Raw genomic sequence first — 19,708 nt, forward strand, 5'->3', positions numbered from 1 at the left:
AATGCCCCCCCCCATGCATTTACACACTCACACAGCAGGAACAAGAAAAGGATGGAATCCCATCTCCTGCCTGTTTCTGGGCAATGCAAAATGGCTAGGGTGGCACCTCACCTGAGCCTCATTAAGGCAAGAGCTTTTCCTTGCTGACCTTGAAGTTCACAAGACTTGTGTTCCATCAACTGTCAAGCAGAACAGGCAGTCTCCTTCTTCCCCCAACTTGTAATGCTTGCCCCACAGGCCAGTTGCACAAAGATGGCTAAAGCAGGTGCATATACAAGTACCCTGGACACCACCACTTTTCATTGTGCTTTCCCACTTGACCTGTGGCTCTTTATTTCCAAATTTATCCTGTTATTCCAATTCATTCTCTCTCTTTCTGTTTGTCCCTCCTTGTCTGGCTGGCTGCCTGGCTCTTCTCCTTTTGTCCTCATTGTCTCTCCTAAGCACACTCGAGCGCGCGCACACACACAAACACACACACAGGTAGACACGTTAAGCGTTTCTACCACCCATTCGGTACATCACATCTTCCAGTTGTCCTCCTTTCTCTTATTCTCAAAACTTTGTTATACTCTGCTAAACACAACTCTGTTTATCTCTACAGGTTTTGAGTGCTTGGACACTGGGACCTTGAAATCCAGGACTTCTCAAAAGAGTGGGACTAAGGCTGTTTTCTTCACACCTGTTATCATTCCCTAACGGGATACAATCTGCGGGGTTCTCAACCCTTGGAAAATATGTCCTCCCTATTTGTCTACTGAATAGAAAACACACACACACACACACACAAGCACATTCAAATAAACGCGCACACACACAGATGCACATTTTCCTTTTAAGTTTTGTTTTTGACATTGATTTCCGGTGTCTTTGTTTTTATTTAGATTTAGACACTCTTCTTTCAATTTTACCTTTTGGTTCTTGGGGAGTGCATGCATACATGCCTGCATGCCGAATTTTCATCATAGATTGTGTATCAATTATTTATGTTCCTAGGTGTCCAAAAGTCTATGTATTTTTGTCTTTATATAAATCTATATTTGGGCCTCTCTCTCTCTCTCTCTCTCTCTCTCTCTCTCTCTCCCCTCTCTAGATGTAACAGAATCTAGAAATTATGAATAAACTTAGACGCCAAGGATCTATGTATCGATATGCTCAATCTTTATTACGATATGTATACTTCTTAAAATAAATAAATAAATAGATAGATAAATAAATAAATAAATATCCATATTTAGAGAGAAAGGTATAGGAGCCCCTTTGCATAAGAAGAGGACTGCCCCAATCCTACATCCACACGTGTGTTCAAACAAAACCCTCTGGTGCTAGTTGTGTGCTTTCACAGTCGACACGGCTTGTATGGCGACATGGAAAAATGTCTAAGGTGTCAAAGCTGAGGGGACTGAGTCATGTCCAAGGCCAGCAAGAGGCTGGCTGTGAAGTGTCCCAGGTCAAGGAATAGTTCTTTCAAGGGTGGGGCCGCCACTCCCGAAGGGTGTGGCGGGGGAGTTGAGGAGAGGCTGAAATCAACATCCATCTATCCAGTCTTGATTGAAAATTCACTGCAGGTGTGAATGAAGACGTTCAGTGCGTCTGTCTGCAAAAGGGTCCCAAAGGAAGCTAAAGGCAAAGGTCTGAGGTCTTGGGGCTCCTCTTTCTTTGCTTTGAAGCCAAGGCCTTGAGCACTTGAGTCCTTGGCTAGCAGACAGTTGGGTGTTGGGGAATTTCCAAAGTGGAGTGATTCCCCTGGGAAGCCATGGTCTGTTGGCTATGAGATCTAAGGCACTCCCAAAGAGGTTGAACCTGAGTTGGCTCTTGGGGCCTGGCTGGATTTGGAGTTGGGTGGGTCCCTGGGGATTGGAGGTGGCTGTCCAGGCTTCTCTGGGAAGAGAGCAGCCATGAGTTAGGAGCAAGGGATCATTTGGCAATCCTGAGCTGGCTATTGGGCTTGCCTGTTGTAAGAGAGGGGAGAGAGCAGATCTGCTCCTGAGTGAGCAGTTGCCAGCAATCCCGGGGCAGAGAGCATCCTCAGTTCACCTCCTAGAATACCTGTTCTTGTAATCTCTGAGGGACTTGGCCATGAGAGGGGCGCTTTTCTTCAGCTGGGTCTTGTTGCTGGGGCCCAAGGGCAGGCAGGGAGCCCTCTGCTGTGGGCCAGGGGCCAAGGCTCCAGGAAGATTGTTCTCTTTGGAGGGGGCTCCCCCTCCCCTTGCGTGTCCAGAGGCAGCCTGCTGGCTTTGGCTGGCGACATGGGCAGGGAAGGGGATCATCTGGGTCTGGAGAGCTTGGCTCTTCTTGGCTTGGGCCCTTTGGATGCGCTCTCTCAGGCCTTGCAGCATGAGCTCGCGGGCCTCCTGCTGCTGGAGGTGTGTCTGCCTCTCAGCCTGGGCCTGAGTCTTCTGGCCATGGCAGATCTGGGGCCTGCACACCTCCTCTTGTGCCTCTGCCGGTTGGCTGGAGCAGTTGGGCTTAGCAAGGCACCCTTGGTGCAGTTTGGGCAGGAGACGAGGGCCAGGGACGCGACCCGAACAGACTGGGGTTTTCGAGTTCACCCTGCAGGCCCAAGGGGCGGCTTCTTGCTCGCTCTGCAAGGAAGAAGAGTCCTGGCCATCCGGGGGCAAGCAGGCTTGGCGACTGGAGCTCAGCTCTGGAAAGCGACTGGCAGGCAGGAGACTCTGCTCCTTGCAGTTTGGAGACTGGCTCCGAGGAACCTTGGCTCCACCACTCTGGGCCTCAGCTTTCCAGGGGCGTTTCCTCTTCTTCCCCTTGCCCAGACGCAGTGTCCGGGAAGAAGAAGGGCAGTCATAGTTGAGGCAAGCCTCGAAAGAACCGGCCGGGTACGAGTCCGGGTTCCTCTGTGAGCTCCTCCTGCTGCCCCCCACGACCTCTCTGGCATCTCCCGCACGTGCCCGAGAAGCAGCAGGCTCATGCGCCTTGTCCTCTGCTGCGGGCTTTCGGGGTGCCTGCTCTCTTGTCAGTCTCATCTGCAAGGCAAGGTCCTGTGGCTCCGCCTCGGCCTGGCGCTCCAAGGGTGACCTCTCTGACCACTTGGAGGCAAAGTCCTTGGCAAAGGGGAACAGGAGCTGCTCTCTCCTCAGCAGCTCGATGGTCTGCCTGAAGCCAATCTCCGCCAGGGTGTCGCACAGGATGGGCACTGAAGAGAGTTCCTTCAGGGTTTTGTAGAGTTTGTCTGGCTCTGTCTCTGTGTGCAGGCGCTCCCGCAACTTCCGCAGGGCTTTTAGGTGCTTGGCGGACCCCTCCATCTCCAATGTGGGGACTGGACCTTCGGGGGCAAGCGAAAGCAGCACGCTCCCTCCAGTGCTCTAGAACCCTGCCTGGGGACGCGCTTAGCACTCTGCAGGCAGAGGACAGGACCCAGGACCTCTGGGCTGGCCCTACTGTCAGCTGCCTCTCTTTCACCTCTGTGCAGGGCTGCTCTGCTCACCTTTATTGGAAGCTGGTGGGTGGGGAAAGCGTCCTCACACCTGCCCAACCAACCAGCAGCCTAGGCTGCTTCTCCTGGACACGCCCTTTTCCTGCTTACAGCTCCGCTAGACACGCCCACTCTTCAGCTCCTGCCTGCCTCCCCCTGCTTCCCAAAACCCCATGGCCACTGAAGTCTGCCCCCCTCACTCCATCTCTCCCCCACCCCCACCCCCCACCGCCGCACACACACTTACTGCTGAGCCCTAACACTTGGGAGCCTCTTTAAGTCCTCTGGTCTGTCACACATCTGCTGACTCTCCAGCAAGTCAGATCAACAGTGGGGAATGCCCCCCCCCATGCATTTACACACTCACACAGCAGGAACAAGAAAAGGATGGAATCCCATCTCCTGCCTGTTTCTGGGCAATGCAAAATGGCTAGGGTGGCACCTCACCTGAGCCTCATTAAGGCAAGAGCTTTTCCTTGCTGACCTTGAAGTTCACAAGACTTGTGTTCCATCAACTGTCAAGCAGAACAGGCAGTCTCCTTCTTCCCCCAACTTGTAATGCTTGCCCCACAGGCCAGTTGCACAAAGATGGCTAAAGCAGGTGCATATACAAGTACCCTGGACACCACCACTTTTCATTGTGCTTTCCCACTTGACCTGTGGCTCTTTATTTCCAAATTTATCCTGTTATTCCAATTCATTCTCTCTCTTTCTGTTTGTCCCTCCTTGTCTGGCTGGCTGCCTGGCTCTTCTCCTTTTGTCCTCATTGTCTCTCCTAAGCACACTCGAGCGCGCGCACACACACAAACAAACACACAGGTAGACACGTTAAGCGTTTCTACCACCCATTCGGTACATCACATCTTCCAGTTGTCCTCCTTTCTCTTATTCTCAAAACTTTGTTATACTCTGCTAAACACAACTCTGTTTATCTCTACAGGTTTTGAGTGCTTGGACACTGGGACCTTGAAATCCAGGACTTCTCAAAAGAGTGGGACTAAGGCTGTTTTCTTCACACCTGTTATCATTCCCTAACGGGATACAATCTGCGGGGTTCTCAACCCTTGGAAAATATGTCCTCCCTATTTGTCTACTGAATAGAAAACACACACACACACACACACACACACACACACAAGCACATTCAAATAAACGCGCACACACACAGATGCACATTTTCCTTTTAAGTTTTGTTTTTGACATTGATTTCCGGTGTCTTTGTTTTTATTTAGATTTAGACACTCTTCTTTCAATTTTACCTTTTGGTTCTTGGGGAGTGCATGCATACATGCCTGCATGCCGAATTTTCATCATAGATTGTGTATCAATTATTTATGTTCCTAGGTGTCCAAAAGTCTATGTATTTTTGTCTTTATATAAATCTATATTTGGGCCTCTCTCTCTCTCTCTCTCTCTCTCTCTCTCTCTCTCTCCCCTCTCTAGATGTAACAGAATCTAGAAATTATGAATAAACTTAGACGCCAAGGATCTATGTATCGATATGCTCAATCTTTATTACGATATGTATACTTCTTAAAATAAATAAATAAATAGATAGATAAATAAATAAATAAATATCCATATTTAGAGAGAAAGGTATAGGAGCCCCTTTGCATAAGAAGAGGACTGCCCCAATCCTACATCCACACGTGTGTTCAAACAAAACCCTCTGGTGCTAGTTGTGTGCTTTCACAGTCGACACGGCTTGTATGGCGACATGGAAAAATGTCTAAGGTGTCAAAGCTGAGGGGACTGAGTCATGTCCAAGGCCAGCAAGAGGCTGGCTGTGAAGTGTCCCAGGTCAAGGAATAGTTCTTTCAAGGGTGGGGCCGCCACTCCCGAAGGGTGTGGCGGGGGAGTTGAGGAGAGGCTGAAATCAACATCCATCTATCCAGTCTTGATTGAAAATTCACTGCAGGTGTGAATGAAGACGTTCAGTGCGTCTGTCTGCAAAAGGGTCCCAAAGGAAGCTAAAGGCAAAGGTCTGAGGTCTTGGGGCTCCTCTTTCTTTGCTTTGAAGCCAAGGCCTTGAGCACTTGAGTCCTTGGCTAGCAGACAGTTGGGTGTTGGGGAATTTCCAAAGTGGAGTGATTCCCCTGGGAAGCCATGGTCTGTTGGCTATGAGATCTAAGGCACTCCCAAAGAGGTTGAACCTGAGTTGGCTCTTGGGGCCTGGCTGGATTTGGAGTTGGGTGGGTCCCTGGGGATTGGAGGTGGCTGTCCAGGCTTCTCTGGGAAGAGAGCAGCCATGAGTTAGGAGCAAGGGATCATTTGGCAATCCTGAGCTGGCTATTGGGCTTGCCTGTTGTAAGAGAGGGGAGAGAGCAGATCTGCTCCTGAGTGAGCAGTTGCCAGCAATCCCGGGGCAGAGAGCATCCTCAGTTCACCTCCTAGAATACCTGTTCTTGTAATCTCTGAGGGACTTGGCCATGAGAGGGGCGCTTTTCTTCAGCTGGGTCTTGTTGCTGGGGCCCAAGGGCAGGCAGGGAGCCCTCTGCTGTGGGCCAGGGGCCAAGGCTCCAGGAAGATTGTTCTCTTTGGAGGGGGCTCCCCCTCCCCTTGCGTGTCCAGAGGCAGCCTGCTGGCTTTGGCTGGCGACATGGGCAGGGAAGGGGATCATCTGGGTCTGGAGAGCTTGGCTCTTCTTGGCTTGGGCCCTTTGGATGCGCTCTCTCAGGCCTTGCAGCATGAGCTCGCGGGCCTCCTGCTGCTGGAGGTGTGTCTGCCTCTCAGCCTGGGCCTGAGTCTTCTGGCCATGGCAGATCTGGGGCCTGCACACCTCCTCTTGTGCCTCTGCCGGTTGGCTGGAGCAGTTGGGCTTAGCAAGGCACCCTTGGTGCAGTTTGGGCAGGAGACGAGGGCCAGGGACGCGACCCGAACAGACTGGGGTTTTCGAGTTCACCCTGCAGGCCCAAGGGGCGGCTTCTTGCTCGCTCTGCAAGGAAGAAGAGTCCTGGCCATCCGGGGGCAAGCAGGCTTGGCGACTGGAGCTCAGCTCTGGAAAGCGACTGGCAGGCAGGAGACTCTGCTCCTTGCAGTTTGGAGACTGGCTCCGAGGAACCTTGGCTCCACCACTCTGGGCCTCAGCTTTCCAGGGGCGTTTCCTCTTCTTCCCCTTGCCCAGACGCAGTGTCCGGGAAGAAGAAGGGCAGTCATAGTTGAGGCAAGCCTCGAAAGAACCGGCCGGGTACGAGTCCGGGTTCCTCTGTGGGCTCCTCCTGCTGCCCCCCACGACCTCTCTGGCATCTCCCGCACGTGCCCGAGAAGCAGCAGGCTCATGCGCCTTGTCCTCTGCTGCGGGCTTTCGGGGTGCCTGCTCTCTTGTCAGTCTCATCTGCAAGGCAAGGTCCTGTGGCTCCGCCTCGGCCTGGCGCTCCAAGGGTGACCTCTCTGACCACTTGGAGGCAAAGTCCTTGGCAAAGGGGAACAGGAGCTGCTCTCTCCTCAGCAGCTCGATGGTCTGCCTGAAGCCAATCTCCGCCAGGGTGTCGCACAGGATGGGCACTGAAGAGAGTTCCTTCAGGGTTTTGTAGAGTTTGTCTGGCTCTGTCTCTGTGTGCAGGCGCTCCCGCAACTTCCGCAGGGCTTTTAGATGCTTGGCGGACCCCTCCATCTCCAATGTGGGGACTGGACCTTCGGGGGCAAGCGAAAGCAGCACGCTCCCTCCAGTGCTCTAGAACCCTGCCTGGGGACGCGCTTAGCACTCTGCAGGCAGAGGACAGGACCCAGGACCTCTGGGCTGGCCCTACTGTCAGCTGCCTCTCTTTCACCTCTGTGCAGGGCTGCTCTGCTCACCTTTATTGGAAGCTGGTGGGTGGGGAAAGCGTCCTCACACCTGCCCAACCAACCAGCAGCCTAGGCTGCTTCTCCTGGACACGCCCTTTTCCTGCTTACAGCTCCGCTAGACACGCCCACTCTTCAGCTCCTGCCTGCCTCCCCCTGCTTCCCAAAACCCCATGGCCACTGAAGTCTGCCCCCCTCACTCCATCTCTCCCCCACCCCCACCCCCCACCGCCGCACACACACTTACTGCTGAGCCCTAACACTTGGGAGCCTCTTTAAGTCCTCTGGTCTGTCACACATCTGCTGACTCTCCAGCAAGTCAGATCAACAGTGGGGAATGCCCCCCCCCATGCATTTACACACTCACACAGCAGGAACAAGAAAAGGATGGAATCCCATCTCCTGCCTGTTTCTGGGCAATGCAAAATGGCTAGGGTGGCACCTCACCTGAGCCTCATTAAGGCAAGAGCTTTTCCTTGCTGACCTTGAAGTTCACAAGACTTGTGTTCCATCAACTGTCAAGCAGAACAGGCAGTCTCCTTCTTCCCCCAACTTGTAATGCTTGCCCCACAGGCCAGTTGCACAAAGATGGCTAAAGCAGGTGCATATACAAGTACCCTGGACACCACCACTTTTCATTGTGCTTTCCCACTTGACCTGTGGCTCTTTATTTCCAAATTTATCCTGTTATTCCAATTCATTCTCTCTCTTTCTGTTTGTCCCTCCTTGTCTGGCTGGCTGCCTGGCTCTTCTCCTTTTGTCCTCATTGTCTCTCCTAAGCACACTCGAGCGCGCGCACACACACAAACACACACACAGGTAGACACGTTAAGCGTTTCTACCACCCATTCGGTACATCACATCTTCCAGTTGTCCTCCTTTCTCTTATTCTCAAAACTTTGTTATACTCTGCTAAACACAACTCTGTTTATCTCTACAGGTTTTGAGTGCTTGGACACTGGGACCTTGAAATCCAGGACTTCTCAAAAGAGTGGGACTAAGGCTGTTTTCTTCACACCTGTTATCATTCCCTAACGGGATACAATCTGCGGGGTTCTCAACCCTTGGAAAATATGTCCTCCCTATTTGTCTACTGAATAGAAAACACACACACACACACACACACACACACACAAGCACATTCAAATAAACGCGCACACACACAGATGCACATTTTCCTTTTAAGTTTTGTTTTTGACATTGATTTCCGGTGTCTTTGTTTTTATTTAGATTTAGACACTCTTCTTTCAATTTTACCTTTTGGTTCTTGGGGAGTGCATGCATACATGCCTGCATGCCGAATTTTCATCATAGATTGTGTATCAATTATTTATGTTCCTAGGTGTCCAAAAGTCTATGTATTTTTGTCTTTATATAAATCTATATTTGGGCCTCTCTCTCTCTCTCTCTCTCTCTCTCTCTCTCTCTCTCTCTCCCCTCTCTAGATGTAACAGAATCTAGAAATTATGAATAAACTTAGACGCCAAGGATCTATGTATCGATATGCTCAATCTTTATTACGATATGTATACTTCTTAAAATAAATAAATAAATAGATAGATAAATAAATAAATAAATATCCATATTTAGAGAGAAAGGTATAGGAGCCCCTTTGCATAAGAAGAGGACTGCCCCAATCCTACATCCACACGTGTGTTCAAACAAAACCCTCTGGTGCTAGTTGTGTGCTTTCACAGTCGACACGGCTTGTATGGCGACATGGAAAAATGTCTAAGGTGTCAAAGCTGAGGGGACTGAGTCATGTCCAAGGCCAGCAAGAGGCTGGCTGTGAAGTGTCCCAGGTCAAGGAATAGTTCTTTCAAGGGTGGGGCCGCCACTCCCGAAGGGTGTGGCGGGGGAGTTGAGGAGAGGCTGAAATCAACATCCATCTATCCAGTCTTGATTGAAAATTCACTGCAGGTGTGAATGAAGACGTTCAGTGCGTCTGTCTGCAAAAGGGTCCCAAAGGAAGCTAAAGGCAAAGGTCTGAGGTCTTGGGGCTCCTCTTTCTTTGCTTTGAAGCCAAGGCCTTGAGCACTTGAGTCCTTGGCTAGCAGACAGTTGGGTGTTGGGGAATTTCCAAAGTGGAGTGATTCCCCTGGGAAGCCATGGTCTGTTGGCTATGAGATCTAAGGCACTCCCAAAGAGGTTGAACCTGAGTTGGCTCTTGGGGCCTGGCTGGATTTGGAGTTGGGTGGGTCCCTGGGGATTGGAGGTGGCTGTCCAGGCTTCTCTGGGAAGAGAGCAGCCATGAGTTAGGAGCAAGGGATCATTTGGCAATCCTGAGCTGGCTATTGGGCTTGCCTGTTGTAAGAGAGGGGAGAGAGCAGATCTGCTCCTGAGTGAGCAGTTGCCAGCAATCCCGGGGCAGAGAGCATCCTCAGTTCACCTCCTAGAATACCTGTTCTTGTAATCTCTGAGGGACTTGGCCATGAGAGGGGCGCTTTTCTTCAGCTGGGTCTTGTTGCTGGGGCCCAAGGGCAGGCAGGGAGCCCTCTGCTGTGGGCCAGGGGCCAAGGCTCCAGGAAGATTGTTCTCTTTGGAGGGGGCTCCCCCTCCCCTTGCGTGTCCAGAGGCAGCCTGCTGGCTTTGGCTGGCGACATGGGCAGGGAAGGGGATCATCTGGGTCTGGAGAGCTTGGCTCTTCTTGGCTTGGGCCCTTTGGATGCGCTCTCTCAGGCCTTGCAGCATGAGCTCGCGGGCCTCCTGCTGCTGGAGGTGTGTCTGCCTCTCAGCCTGGGCCTGAGTCTTCTGGCCATGGCAGATCTGGGGCCTGCACACCTCCTCTTGTGCCTCTGCCGGTTGGCTGGAGCAGTTGGGCTTAGCAAGGCACCCTTGGTGCAGTTTGGGCAGGAGACGAGGGCCAGGGACGCGACCCGAACAGACTGGGGTTTTCGAGTTCACCCTGCAGGCCCAAGGGGCGGCTTCTTGCTCGCTCTGCAAGGAAGAAGAGTCCTGGCCATCCGGGGGCAAGCAGGCTTGGCGACTGGAGCTCAGCTCTGGAAAGCGACTGGCAGGCAGGAGACTCTGCTCCTTGCAGTTTGGAGACTGGCTCCGAGGAACCTTGGCTCCACCACTCTGGGCCTCAGCTTTCCAGGGGCGTTTCCTCTTCTTCCCCTTGCCCAGACGCAGTGTCCGGGAAGAAGAAGGGCAGTCATAGTTGAGGCAAGCCTCGAAAGAACCGGCCGGGTACGAGTCCGGGTTCCTCTGTGGGCTCCTCCTGCTGCCCCCCACGACCTCTCTGGCATCTCCCGCACGTGCCCGAGAAGCAGCAGGCTCATGCGCCTTGTCCTCTGCTGCGGGCTTTCGGGGTGCCTGCTCTCTTGTCAGTCTCATCTGCAAGGCAAGGTCCTGTGGCTCCGCCTCGGCCTGGCGCTCCAAGGGTGACCTCTCTGACCACTTGGAGGCAAAGTCCTTGGCAAAGGGGAACAGGAGCTGCTCTCTCCTCAGCAGCTCGATGGTCTGCCTGAAGCCAATCTCCGCCAGGGTGTCGCACAGGATGGGCACTGAAGAGAGTTCCTTCAGGGTTTTGTAGAGTTTGTCTGGCTCTGTCTCTGTGTGCAGGCGCTCCCGCAACTTCCGCAGGGCTTTTAGGTGCTTGGCGGACCCCTCCATCTCCAATGTGGGGACTGGACCTTCGGGGGCAAGCGAAAGCAGCACGCTCCCTCCAGTGCTCTAGAACCCTGCCTGGGGACGCGCTTAGCACTCTGCAGGCAGAGGACAGGACCCAGGACCTCTGGGCTGGCCCCACTGTCAGCTGCCTCTCTTTCACCTCTGTGCAGGGCTGCTCTGCTCACCTTTATTGGAAGCTGGTGGGTGGGGAAAGCGTCCTCACACCTGCCCAACCAACCAGCAGCCTAGGCTGCTTCTCCTGGACACGCCCTTTTCCTGCTTACAGCTCCGCTAGACACGCCCACTCTTCAGCTCCTGCCTGCCTCCCCCTGCTTCCCAAAACCCCATGGCCACTGAAGTCTGCCCCCCTCACTCCATCTCTCCCCCACCCCCACCCCCCACCGCCGCACACACACTTACTGCTGAGCCCTAACACTTGGGAGCCTCTTTAAGTCCTCTGGTCTGTCACACATCTGCTGACTCTCCAGCAAGTCAGATCAACAGTGGGGAATGCCCCCCCCCCATGCATTTACACACTCACACAGCAGGAACAAGAAAAGGATGGAATCCCATCTCCTGCCTGTTTCTGGGCAATGCAAAATGGCTAGGGTGGCACCTCACCTGAGCCTCATTAAGGCAAGAGCTTTTCCTTGCTGACCTTGAAGTTCACAAGACTTGTGTTCCATCAACTGTCAAGCAGAACAGGCAGTCTCCTTCTTCCCCCAACTTGTAATGCTTGCCCCACAGGCCAGTTGCACAAAGATGGCTAAAGCAGGTGCATATACAAGTACCCTGGACACCACCACTTTTCATTGTGCTTTCCCACTTGACCTGTGGCTCTTTATTTCCAAATTTATCCTGTTATTCCAATTCATTCTCTCTCTTTCTGTTTGTCCCTCCTTGTCTGGCTGGCTGCCTGGCTCTTCTCCTTTTGTCCTCATTGTCTCTCCTAAGCACACTCGAGCGCGCGCACACACACAAACACACACACAGGTAGACACGTTAAGCGTTTCTACCACCCATTCGGTACATCACATCTTCCAGTTGTCCTCCTTTCTCTTATTCTCAAAACTTTGTTATACTCTGCTAAACACAACTCTGTTTATCTCTACAGGTTTTGAGTGCTTGGACACTGGGACCTTGAAATCCAGGACTTCTCAAAAGAGTGGGACTAAGGCTGTTTTCTTCACACCTGTTATCATTCCCTAACGGGATACAATCTGCGGGGTTCTCAACCCTTGGAAAATATGTCCTCCCTATTTGTCTACTGAATAGAAAACACACACACACACACACACACACACACACACACAAGCACATTCAAATAAACGCGCACACACACAGATGCACATTTTCCTTTTAAGTTTTGTTTTTGACATTGATTTCCGGTGTCTTTGTTTTTATTTAGATTTAGACACTCTTCTTTCAATTTTACCTTTTGGTTCTTGGGGAGTGCATGCATACATGCCTGCATGCCGAATTTTCATCATAGATTGTGTATCAATTATTTATGTTCCTAGGTGTCCAAAAGTCTATGTATTTTTGTCTTTATATAAATCTATATTTGGGCCTCTCTCTCTCTCTCTCTCTCTCTCTCTCTCCCCTCTCTAGATGTAACAGAATCTAGAAATTATGAATAAACTTAGACGCCAAGGATCTATGTATCGATATGCTCAATCTTTATTACGATATGTATACTTCTTAAAATAAATAAATAAATAGATAGATAAATAAATAAATAAATATCCATATTTAGAGAGAAAGGTATAGGAGCCCCTTTGCATAAGAAGAGGACTGCCCCAATCCTACATCCACACGTGTGTTCAAACAAAACCCTCTGGTGCTAGTTGTGTGCTTTCACAGTCGACACGGCTTGTATGGCGACATGGAAAAATGTCTAAGGTGTCAAAGCTGAGGGGACTGAGTCATGTCCAAGGCCAGCAAGAGGCTGGCTGTGAAGTGTCCCAGGTCAAGGAATAGTTCTTTCAAGGGTGGGGCCGCCACTCCCGAAGGGTGTGGCGGGGGAGTTGAGGAGAGGCTGAAATCAACATCCATCTATCCAGTCTTGATTGAAAATTCACTGCAGGTGTGAATGAAGACGTTCAGTGCGTCTGTCTGCAAAAGGGTCCCAAAGGAAGCTAAAGGCAAAGGTCTGAGGTCTTGGGGCTCCTCTTTCTTTGCTTTGAAGCCAAGGCCTTGAGCACTTGAGTCCTTGGCTAGCAGACAGTTGGGTGTTGGGGAATTTCCAAAGTGGAGTGATTCCCCTGGGAAGCCATGGTCTGTTGGCTATGAGATCTAAGGCACTCCCAAAGAGGTTGAACCTGAGTTGGCTCTTGGGGCCTGGCTGGATTTGGAGTTGGGTGGGTCCCTGGGGATTGGAGGTGGCTGTCCAGGCTTCTCTGGGAAGAGAGCAGCCATGAGTTAGGAGCAAGGGATCATTTGGCAATCCTGAGCTGGCTATTGGGCTTGCCTGTTGTAAGAGAGGGGAGAGAGCAGATCTGCTCCTGAGTGAGCAGTTGCCAGCAATCCCGGGGCAGAGAGCATCCTCAGTTCACCTCCTAGAATACCTGTTCTTGTAATCTCTGAGGGACTTGGCCATGAGAGGGGCGCTTTTCTTCAGCTGGGTCTTGTTGCTGGGGCCCAAGGGCAGGCAGGGAGCCCTCTGCTGTGGGCCAGGGGCCAAGGCTCCAGGAAGATTGTTCTCTTTGGAGGGGGCTCCCCCTCCCCTTGCGTGTCCAGAGGCAGCCTGCTGGCTTTGGCTGGCGACATGGGCAGGGAAGGGGATCATCTGGGTCTGGAGAGCTTGGCTCTTCTTGGCTTGGGCCCTTTGGATGCGCTCTCTCAGGCCTTGCAGCATGAGCTCGCGGGCCTCCTGCTGCTGGAGGTGTGTCTGCCTCTCAGCCTGGGCCTGAGTCTTCTGGCCATGGCAGATCTGGGGCCTGCACACCTCCTCTTGTGCCTCTGCCGGTTGGCTGGAGCAGTTGGGCTTAGCAAGGCACCCTTGGTGCAGTTTGGGCAGGAGACGAGGGCCAGGGACGCGACCCGAACAGACTGGGGTTTTCGAGTTCACCCTGCAGGCCCAAGGGGCGGCTTCTTGCTCGCTCTGCAAGGAAGAAGAGTCCTGGCCATCCGGGGGCAAGCAGGCTTGGCGACTGGAGCTCAGCTCTGGAAAGCGACTGGCAGGCAGGAGACTCTGCTCCTTGCAGTTTGGAGACTGGCTCCGAGGAACCTTGGCTCCACCACTCTGGGCCTCAGCTTTCCAGGGGCGTTTCCTCTTCTTCCCCTTGCCCAGACGCAGTGTCCGGGAAGAAGAAGGGCAGTCATAGTTGAGGCAAGCCTCGAAAGAACCGGCCGGGTACGAGTCCGGGTTCCTCTGTGGGCTCCTCCTGCTGCCCCCCACGACCTCTCTGGCATCTCCCGCACGTGCCCGAGAAGCAGCAGGCTCATGCGCCTTGTCCTCTGCTGCGGGCTTTCGGGGTGCCTGCTCTCTTGTCAGTCTCATCTGCAAGGCAAGGTCCTGTGGCTCCGCCTCGGCCTGGCGCTCCAAGGGTGACCTCTCTGACCACTTGGAGGCAAAGTCCTTGGCAAAGGGGAACAGGAGCTGCTCTCTCCTCAGCAGCTCGATGGTCTGCCTGAAGCCAATCTCCGCCAGGGTGTCGCACAGGATGGGCACTGAAGAGAGTTCCTTCAGGGTTTTGTAGAGTTTGTCTGGCTCTGTCTCTGTGTGCAGGCGCTCCCGCAACTTCCGCAGGGCTTTTAGGTGCTTGGCGGACCCCTCCATCTCCAATGTGGGGACTGGACCTTCGGGGGCAAGCGAAAGCAGCACGCTCCCTCCAGTGCTCTAGAACCCTGCCTGGGGACGCGCTTAGCACTCTGCAGGCAGAGGACAGGACCCAGGACCTCTGGGCTGGCCCCACTGTCAGCTGCCTCTCTTTCACCTCTGTGCAGGGCTGCTCTGCTCACCTTTATTGGAAGCTGGTGGGTGGGGAAAGCGTCCTCACACCTGCCCAACCAACCAGCAGCCTAGGCTGCTTCTCCTGGACACGCCCTTTTCCTGCTTACAGCTCCGCTAGACACGCCCACTCTTCAGCTCCTGCCTGCCTCCCCCTGCTTCCCAAAACCCCATGGCCACTGAAGTCTGCCCCCCTCACTCCATCTCTCCCCCACCCCCACCCCCCACCGCCGCACACACACTTACTGCTGAGCCCTAACACTTGGGAGCCTCTTTAAGTCCTCTGGTCTGTCACACATCTGCTGACTCTCCAGCAAGTCAGATCAACAGTGGGGAATGCCCCCCCCCCATGCATTTACACACTCACACAGCAGGAACAAGAAAAGGATGGAATCCCATCTCCTGCCTGTTTCTGGGCAATGCAAAATGGCTAGGGTGGCACCTCACCTGAGCCTCATTAAGGCAAGAGCTTTTCCTTGCTGACCTTGAAGTTCACAAGACTTGTGTTCCATCAACTGTCAAGCAGAACAGGCAGTCTCCTTCTTCCCCCAACTTGTAATGCTTGCCCCACAGGCCAGTTGCACAAAGATGGCTAAAGCAGGTGCATATACAAGTACCCTGGACACCACCACTTTTCATTGTGCTTTCCCACTTGACCTGTGGCTCTTTATTTCCAAATTTATCCTGTTATTCCAATTCATTCTCTCTCTTTCTGTTTGTCCCTCCTTGTCTGGCTGGCTGCCTGGCTCTTCTCCTTTTGTCCTCATTGTCTCTCCTAAGCACACTCGAGCGCGCGCACACACACAAACACACACACAGGTAGACACGTTAAGCGTTTCTACCACCCATTCGGTACATCACATCTTCCAGTTGTCCTCCTTTCTCTTATTCTCAAAACTTTGTTATACTCTGCTAAACACAACTCTGTTTATCTCTACAGGTTTTGAGTGCTTGGACACTGGGACCTTGAAATCCAGGACTTCTCAAAAGAGTGGGACTAAGGCTGTTTTCTTCACACCTGTTATCATTCCCTAACGGGATACAATCTGCGGGGTTCTCAACCCTTGGAAAATATGTCCTCCCTATTTGTCTACTGAATAGAAAACACACACACACACACACACACACACACACACACAAGCACATTCAAATAAACGCGCACACACACAGATGCACATTTTCCTTTTAAGTTTTGTTTTTGACATTGATTTCCGGTGTCTTTGTTTTTATTTAGATTTAGACACTCTTCTTTCAATTTTACCTTTTGGTTCTTGGGGAGTGCATGCATACATGCCTGCATGCCGAATTTTCATCATAGATTGTGTATCAATTATTTATGTTCCTAGGTGTCCAAAAGTCTATGTATTTTTGTCTTTATATAAATCTATATTTGGGCCTCTCTCTCTCTCTCTCTCTCTCTCTCTCTCCCCTCTCTAGATGTAACAGAATCTAGAAATTATGAATAAACTTAGACGCCAAGGATCTATGTATCGATATGCTCAATCTTTATTACGATATGTATACTTCTTAAAATAAATAAATAAATAGATAGATAAATAAATAAATAAATATCCATATTTAGAGAGAAAGGTATAGGAGCCCCTTTGCATAAGAAGAGGACTGCCCCAATCCTACATCCACACGTGTGTTCAAACAAAACCCTCTGGTGCTAGTTGTGTGCTTTCACAGTCGACACGGCTTGTATGGCGACATGGAAAAATGTCTAAGGTGTCAAAGCTGAGGGGACTGAGTCATGTCCAAGGCCAGCAAGAGGCTGGCTGTGAAGTGTCCCAGGTCAAGGAATAGTTCTTTCAAGGGTGGGGCCGCCACTCCCGAAGGGTGTGGCGGGGGAGTTGAGGAGAGGCTGAAATCAACATCCATCTATCCAGTCTTGATTGAAAATTCACTGCAGGTGTGAATGAAGACGTTCAGTGCGTCTGTCTGCAAAAGGGTCCCAAAGGAAGCTAAAGGCAAAGGTCTGAGGTCTTGGGGCTCCTCTTTCTTTGCTTTGAAGCCAAGGCCTTGAGCACTTGAGTCCTTGGCTAGCAGACAGTTGGGTGTTGGGGAATTTCCAAAGTGGAGTGATTCCCCTGGGAAGCCATGGTCTGTTGGCTATGAGATCTAAGGCACTCCCAAAGAGGTTGAACCTGAGTTGGCTCTTGGGGCCTGGCTGGATTTGGAGTTGGGTGGGTCCCTGGGGATTGGAGGTGGCTGTCCAGGCTTCTCTGGGAAGAGAGCAGCCATGAGTTAGGAGCAAGGGATCATTTGGCAATCCTGAGCTGGCTATTGGGCTTGCCTGTTGTAAGAGAGGGGAGAGAGCAGATCTGCTCCTGAGTGAGCAGTTGCCAGCAATCCCGGGGCAGAGAGCATCCTCAGTTCACCTCCTAGAATACCTGTTCTTGTAATCTCTGAGGGACTTGGCCATGAGAGGGGCGCTTTTCTTCAGCTGGGTCTTGTTGCTGGGGCCCAAGGGCAGGCAGGGAGCCCTCTGCTGTGGGCCAGGGGCCAAGGCTCCAGGAAGATTGTTCTCTTTGGAGGGGGCTCCCCCTCCCCTTGCGTGTCCAGAGGCAGCCTGCTGGCTTTGGCTGGCGACATGGGCAGGGAAGGGGATCATCTGGGTCTGGAGAGCTTGGCTCTTCTTGGCTTGGGCCCTTTGGATGCGCTCTCTCAGGCCTTGCAGCATGAGCTCGCGGGCCTCCTGCTGCTGGAGGTGTGTCTGCCTCTCAGCCTGGGCCTGAGTCTTCTGGCCATGGCAGATCTGGGGCCTGCACACCTCCTCTTGTGCCTCTGCCGGTTGGCTGGAGCAGTTGGGCTTAGCAAGGCACCCTTGGTGCAGTTTGGGCAGGAGACGAGGGCCAGGGACGCGACCCGAACAGACTGGGGTTTTCGAGTTCACCCTGCAGGCCCAAGGGGCGGCTTCTTGCTCGCTCTGCAAGGAAGAAGAGTCCTGGCCATCCGGGGGCAAGCAGGCTTGGCGACTGGAGCTCAGCTCTGGAAAGCGACTGGCAGGCAGGAGACTCTGCTCCTTGCAGTTTGGAGACTGGCTCCGAGGAACCTTGGCTCCACCACTCTGGGCCTCAGCTTTCCAGGGGCGTTTCCTCTTCTTCCCCTTGCCCAGACGCAGTGTCCGGGAAGAAGAAGGGCAGTCATAGTTGAGGCAAGCCTCGAAAGAACCGGCCGGGTACGAGTCCGGGTTCCTCTGTGGGCTCCTCCTGCTGCCCCCCACGACCTCTCTGGCATCTCCCGCACGTGCCCGAGAAGCAGCAGGCTCATGCGCCTTGTCCTCTGCTGCGGGCTTTCGGGGTGCCTGCTCTCTTGTCAGTCTCATCTGCAAGGCAAGGTCCTGTGGCTCCGCCTCGGCCTGGCGCTCCAAGGGTGACCTCTCTGACCACTTGGAGGCAAAGTCCTTGGCAAAGGGGAACAGGAGCTGCTCTCTCCTCAGCAGCTCGATGGTCTGCCTGAAGCCAATCTCCGCCAGGGTGTCGCACAGGATGGGCACTGAAGAGAGTTCCTTCAGGGTTTTGTAGAGTTTGTCTGGCTCTGTCTCTGTGTGCAGGCGCTCCCGCAACTTCCGCAGGGCTTTTAGGTGCTTGGCGGACCCCTCCATCTCCAATGTGGGGACTGGACCTTCGGGGGCAAGCGAAAGCAGCACGCTCCCTCCAGTGCTCTAGAACCCTGCCTGGGGACGCGCTTAGCACTCTGCAGGCAGAGGACAGGACCCAGGACCTCTGGGCTGGCCCCACTGTCAGCTGCCTCTCTTTCACCTCTGTGCAGGGCTGCTCTGCTCACCTTTATTGGAAGCTGGTGGGTGGGGAAAGCGTCCTCACACCTGCCCAACCAACCAGCAGCCTAGGCTGCTTCTCCTGGACACGCCCTTTTCCTGCTTACAGCTCCGCTAGACACGCCCACTCTTCAGCTCCTGCCTGCCTCCCCCTGCTTCCCAAAACCCCATGGCCACTGAAGTCTGCCCCCCTCACTCCATCTCTCCCCCACCCCCACCCCCCACCGCCGCACACACACTTACTGCTGAGCCCTAACACTTGGGAGCCTCTTTAAGTCCTCTGGTCTGTCACACATCTGCTGACTCTCCAGCAAGTCAGATCAACAGTGGGGAATGCCCCCCCCCCATGCATTTACACACTCACACAGCAGGAACAAGAAAAGGATGGAATCCCATCTCCTGCCTGTTTCTGGGCAATGCAAAATGGCTAGGGTGGCACCTCACCTGAGCCTCATTAAGGCAAGAGCTTTTCCTTGCTGACCTTGAAGTTCACAAGACTTGTGTTCCATCAACTGTCAAGCAGAACAGGCAGTCTCCTTCTTCCCCCAACTTGTAATGCTTGCCCCACAGGCCAGTTGCACAAAGATGGCTAAAGCAGGTGCATATACAAGTACCCTGGACACCACCACTTTTCATTGTGCTTTCCCACTTGACCTGTGGCTCTTTATTTCCAAATTTATCCTGTTATTCCAATTCATTCTCTCTCTTTCTGTTTGTCCCTCCTTGTCTGGCTGGCTGCCTGGCTCTTCTCCTTTTGTCCTCATTGTCTCTCCTAAGCACACTCGAGCGCGCGCACACACACAAACACACACACAGGTAGACACGTTAAGCGTTTCTACCACCCATTCGGTACATCACATCTTCCAGTTGTCCTCCTTTCTCTTATTCTCAAAACTTTGTTATACTCTGCTAAACACAACTCTGTTTATCTCTACAGGTTTTGAGTGCTTGGACACTGGGACCTTGAAATCCAGGACTTCTCAAAAGAGTGGGACTAAGGCTGTTTTCTTCACACCTGTTATCATTCCCTAACGGGATACAATCTGCGGGGTTCTCAACCCTTGGAAAATATGTCCTCCCTATTTGTCTACTGAATAGAAAACACACACACACACACACACACACACACACACACAAGCACATTCAA

At 52.7% G+C, this 19,708-nt stretch overlaps 5 protein-coding genes across 5 annotated transcripts; all 5 read right to left on the minus strand.

Annotated features, from left to right (window-relative positions):
- Window positions 1–2,033: 2,033 nt before the first annotated feature.
- LOC121462232 (elongin-A3-like) lies at window positions 2,034–3,263 on the minus strand. Its single transcript, XM_041673713.1, has one exon. It carries the CDS (start codon window positions 3,261–3,263, stop codon window positions 2,034–2,036), a length of 1,230 nt encoding a protein of 409 aa, XP_041529647.1.
- A 2,553-nt stretch (window positions 3,264–5,816) lies between these two features.
- Window positions 5,817–7,046, minus strand: LOC121462233 (elongin-A3 member D-like). Its single transcript, XM_041673715.1, has one exon. The coding sequence runs from the start codon at window positions 7,044–7,046 to the stop codon at window positions 5,817–5,819; it is 1,230 nt and encodes a 409-aa protein (XP_041529649.1).
- A 2,555-nt stretch (window positions 7,047–9,601) lies between these two features.
- On the minus strand, window positions 9,602–10,831 carry LOC121462234 (elongin-A3 member D-like). Its single transcript, XM_041673716.1, has one exon. It carries the CDS (start codon window positions 10,829–10,831, stop codon window positions 9,602–9,604), a length of 1,230 nt encoding a protein of 409 aa, XP_041529650.1.
- A 2,548-nt stretch (window positions 10,832–13,379) lies between these two features.
- Window positions 13,380–14,609, minus strand: LOC121462235 (elongin-A3 member D-like). Its single transcript, XM_041673717.1, has one exon. It carries the CDS (start codon window positions 14,607–14,609, stop codon window positions 13,380–13,382), a length of 1,230 nt encoding a protein of 409 aa, XP_041529651.1.
- A 2,548-nt stretch (window positions 14,610–17,157) lies between these two features.
- On the minus strand, window positions 17,158–18,387 carry LOC121462236 (elongin-A3 member D-like). The gene has a single exon (XM_041673718.1). It carries the CDS (start codon window positions 18,385–18,387, stop codon window positions 17,158–17,160), a length of 1,230 nt encoding a protein of 409 aa, XP_041529652.1.
- Between the last annotated feature and the right edge of the window lie 1,321 nt (window positions 18,388–19,708).

The sequence above is a fragment of the Microtus oregoni genome, unplaced genomic scaffold (assembly GCF_018167655.1).
Source record: "Microtus oregoni isolate MIOR12 unplaced genomic scaffold, Mior012 000024F_ref0000369, whole genome shotgun sequence".
Classification (NCBI taxonomy): Eukaryota; Metazoa; Chordata; class Mammalia; order Rodentia; family Cricetidae; genus Microtus; species Microtus oregoni.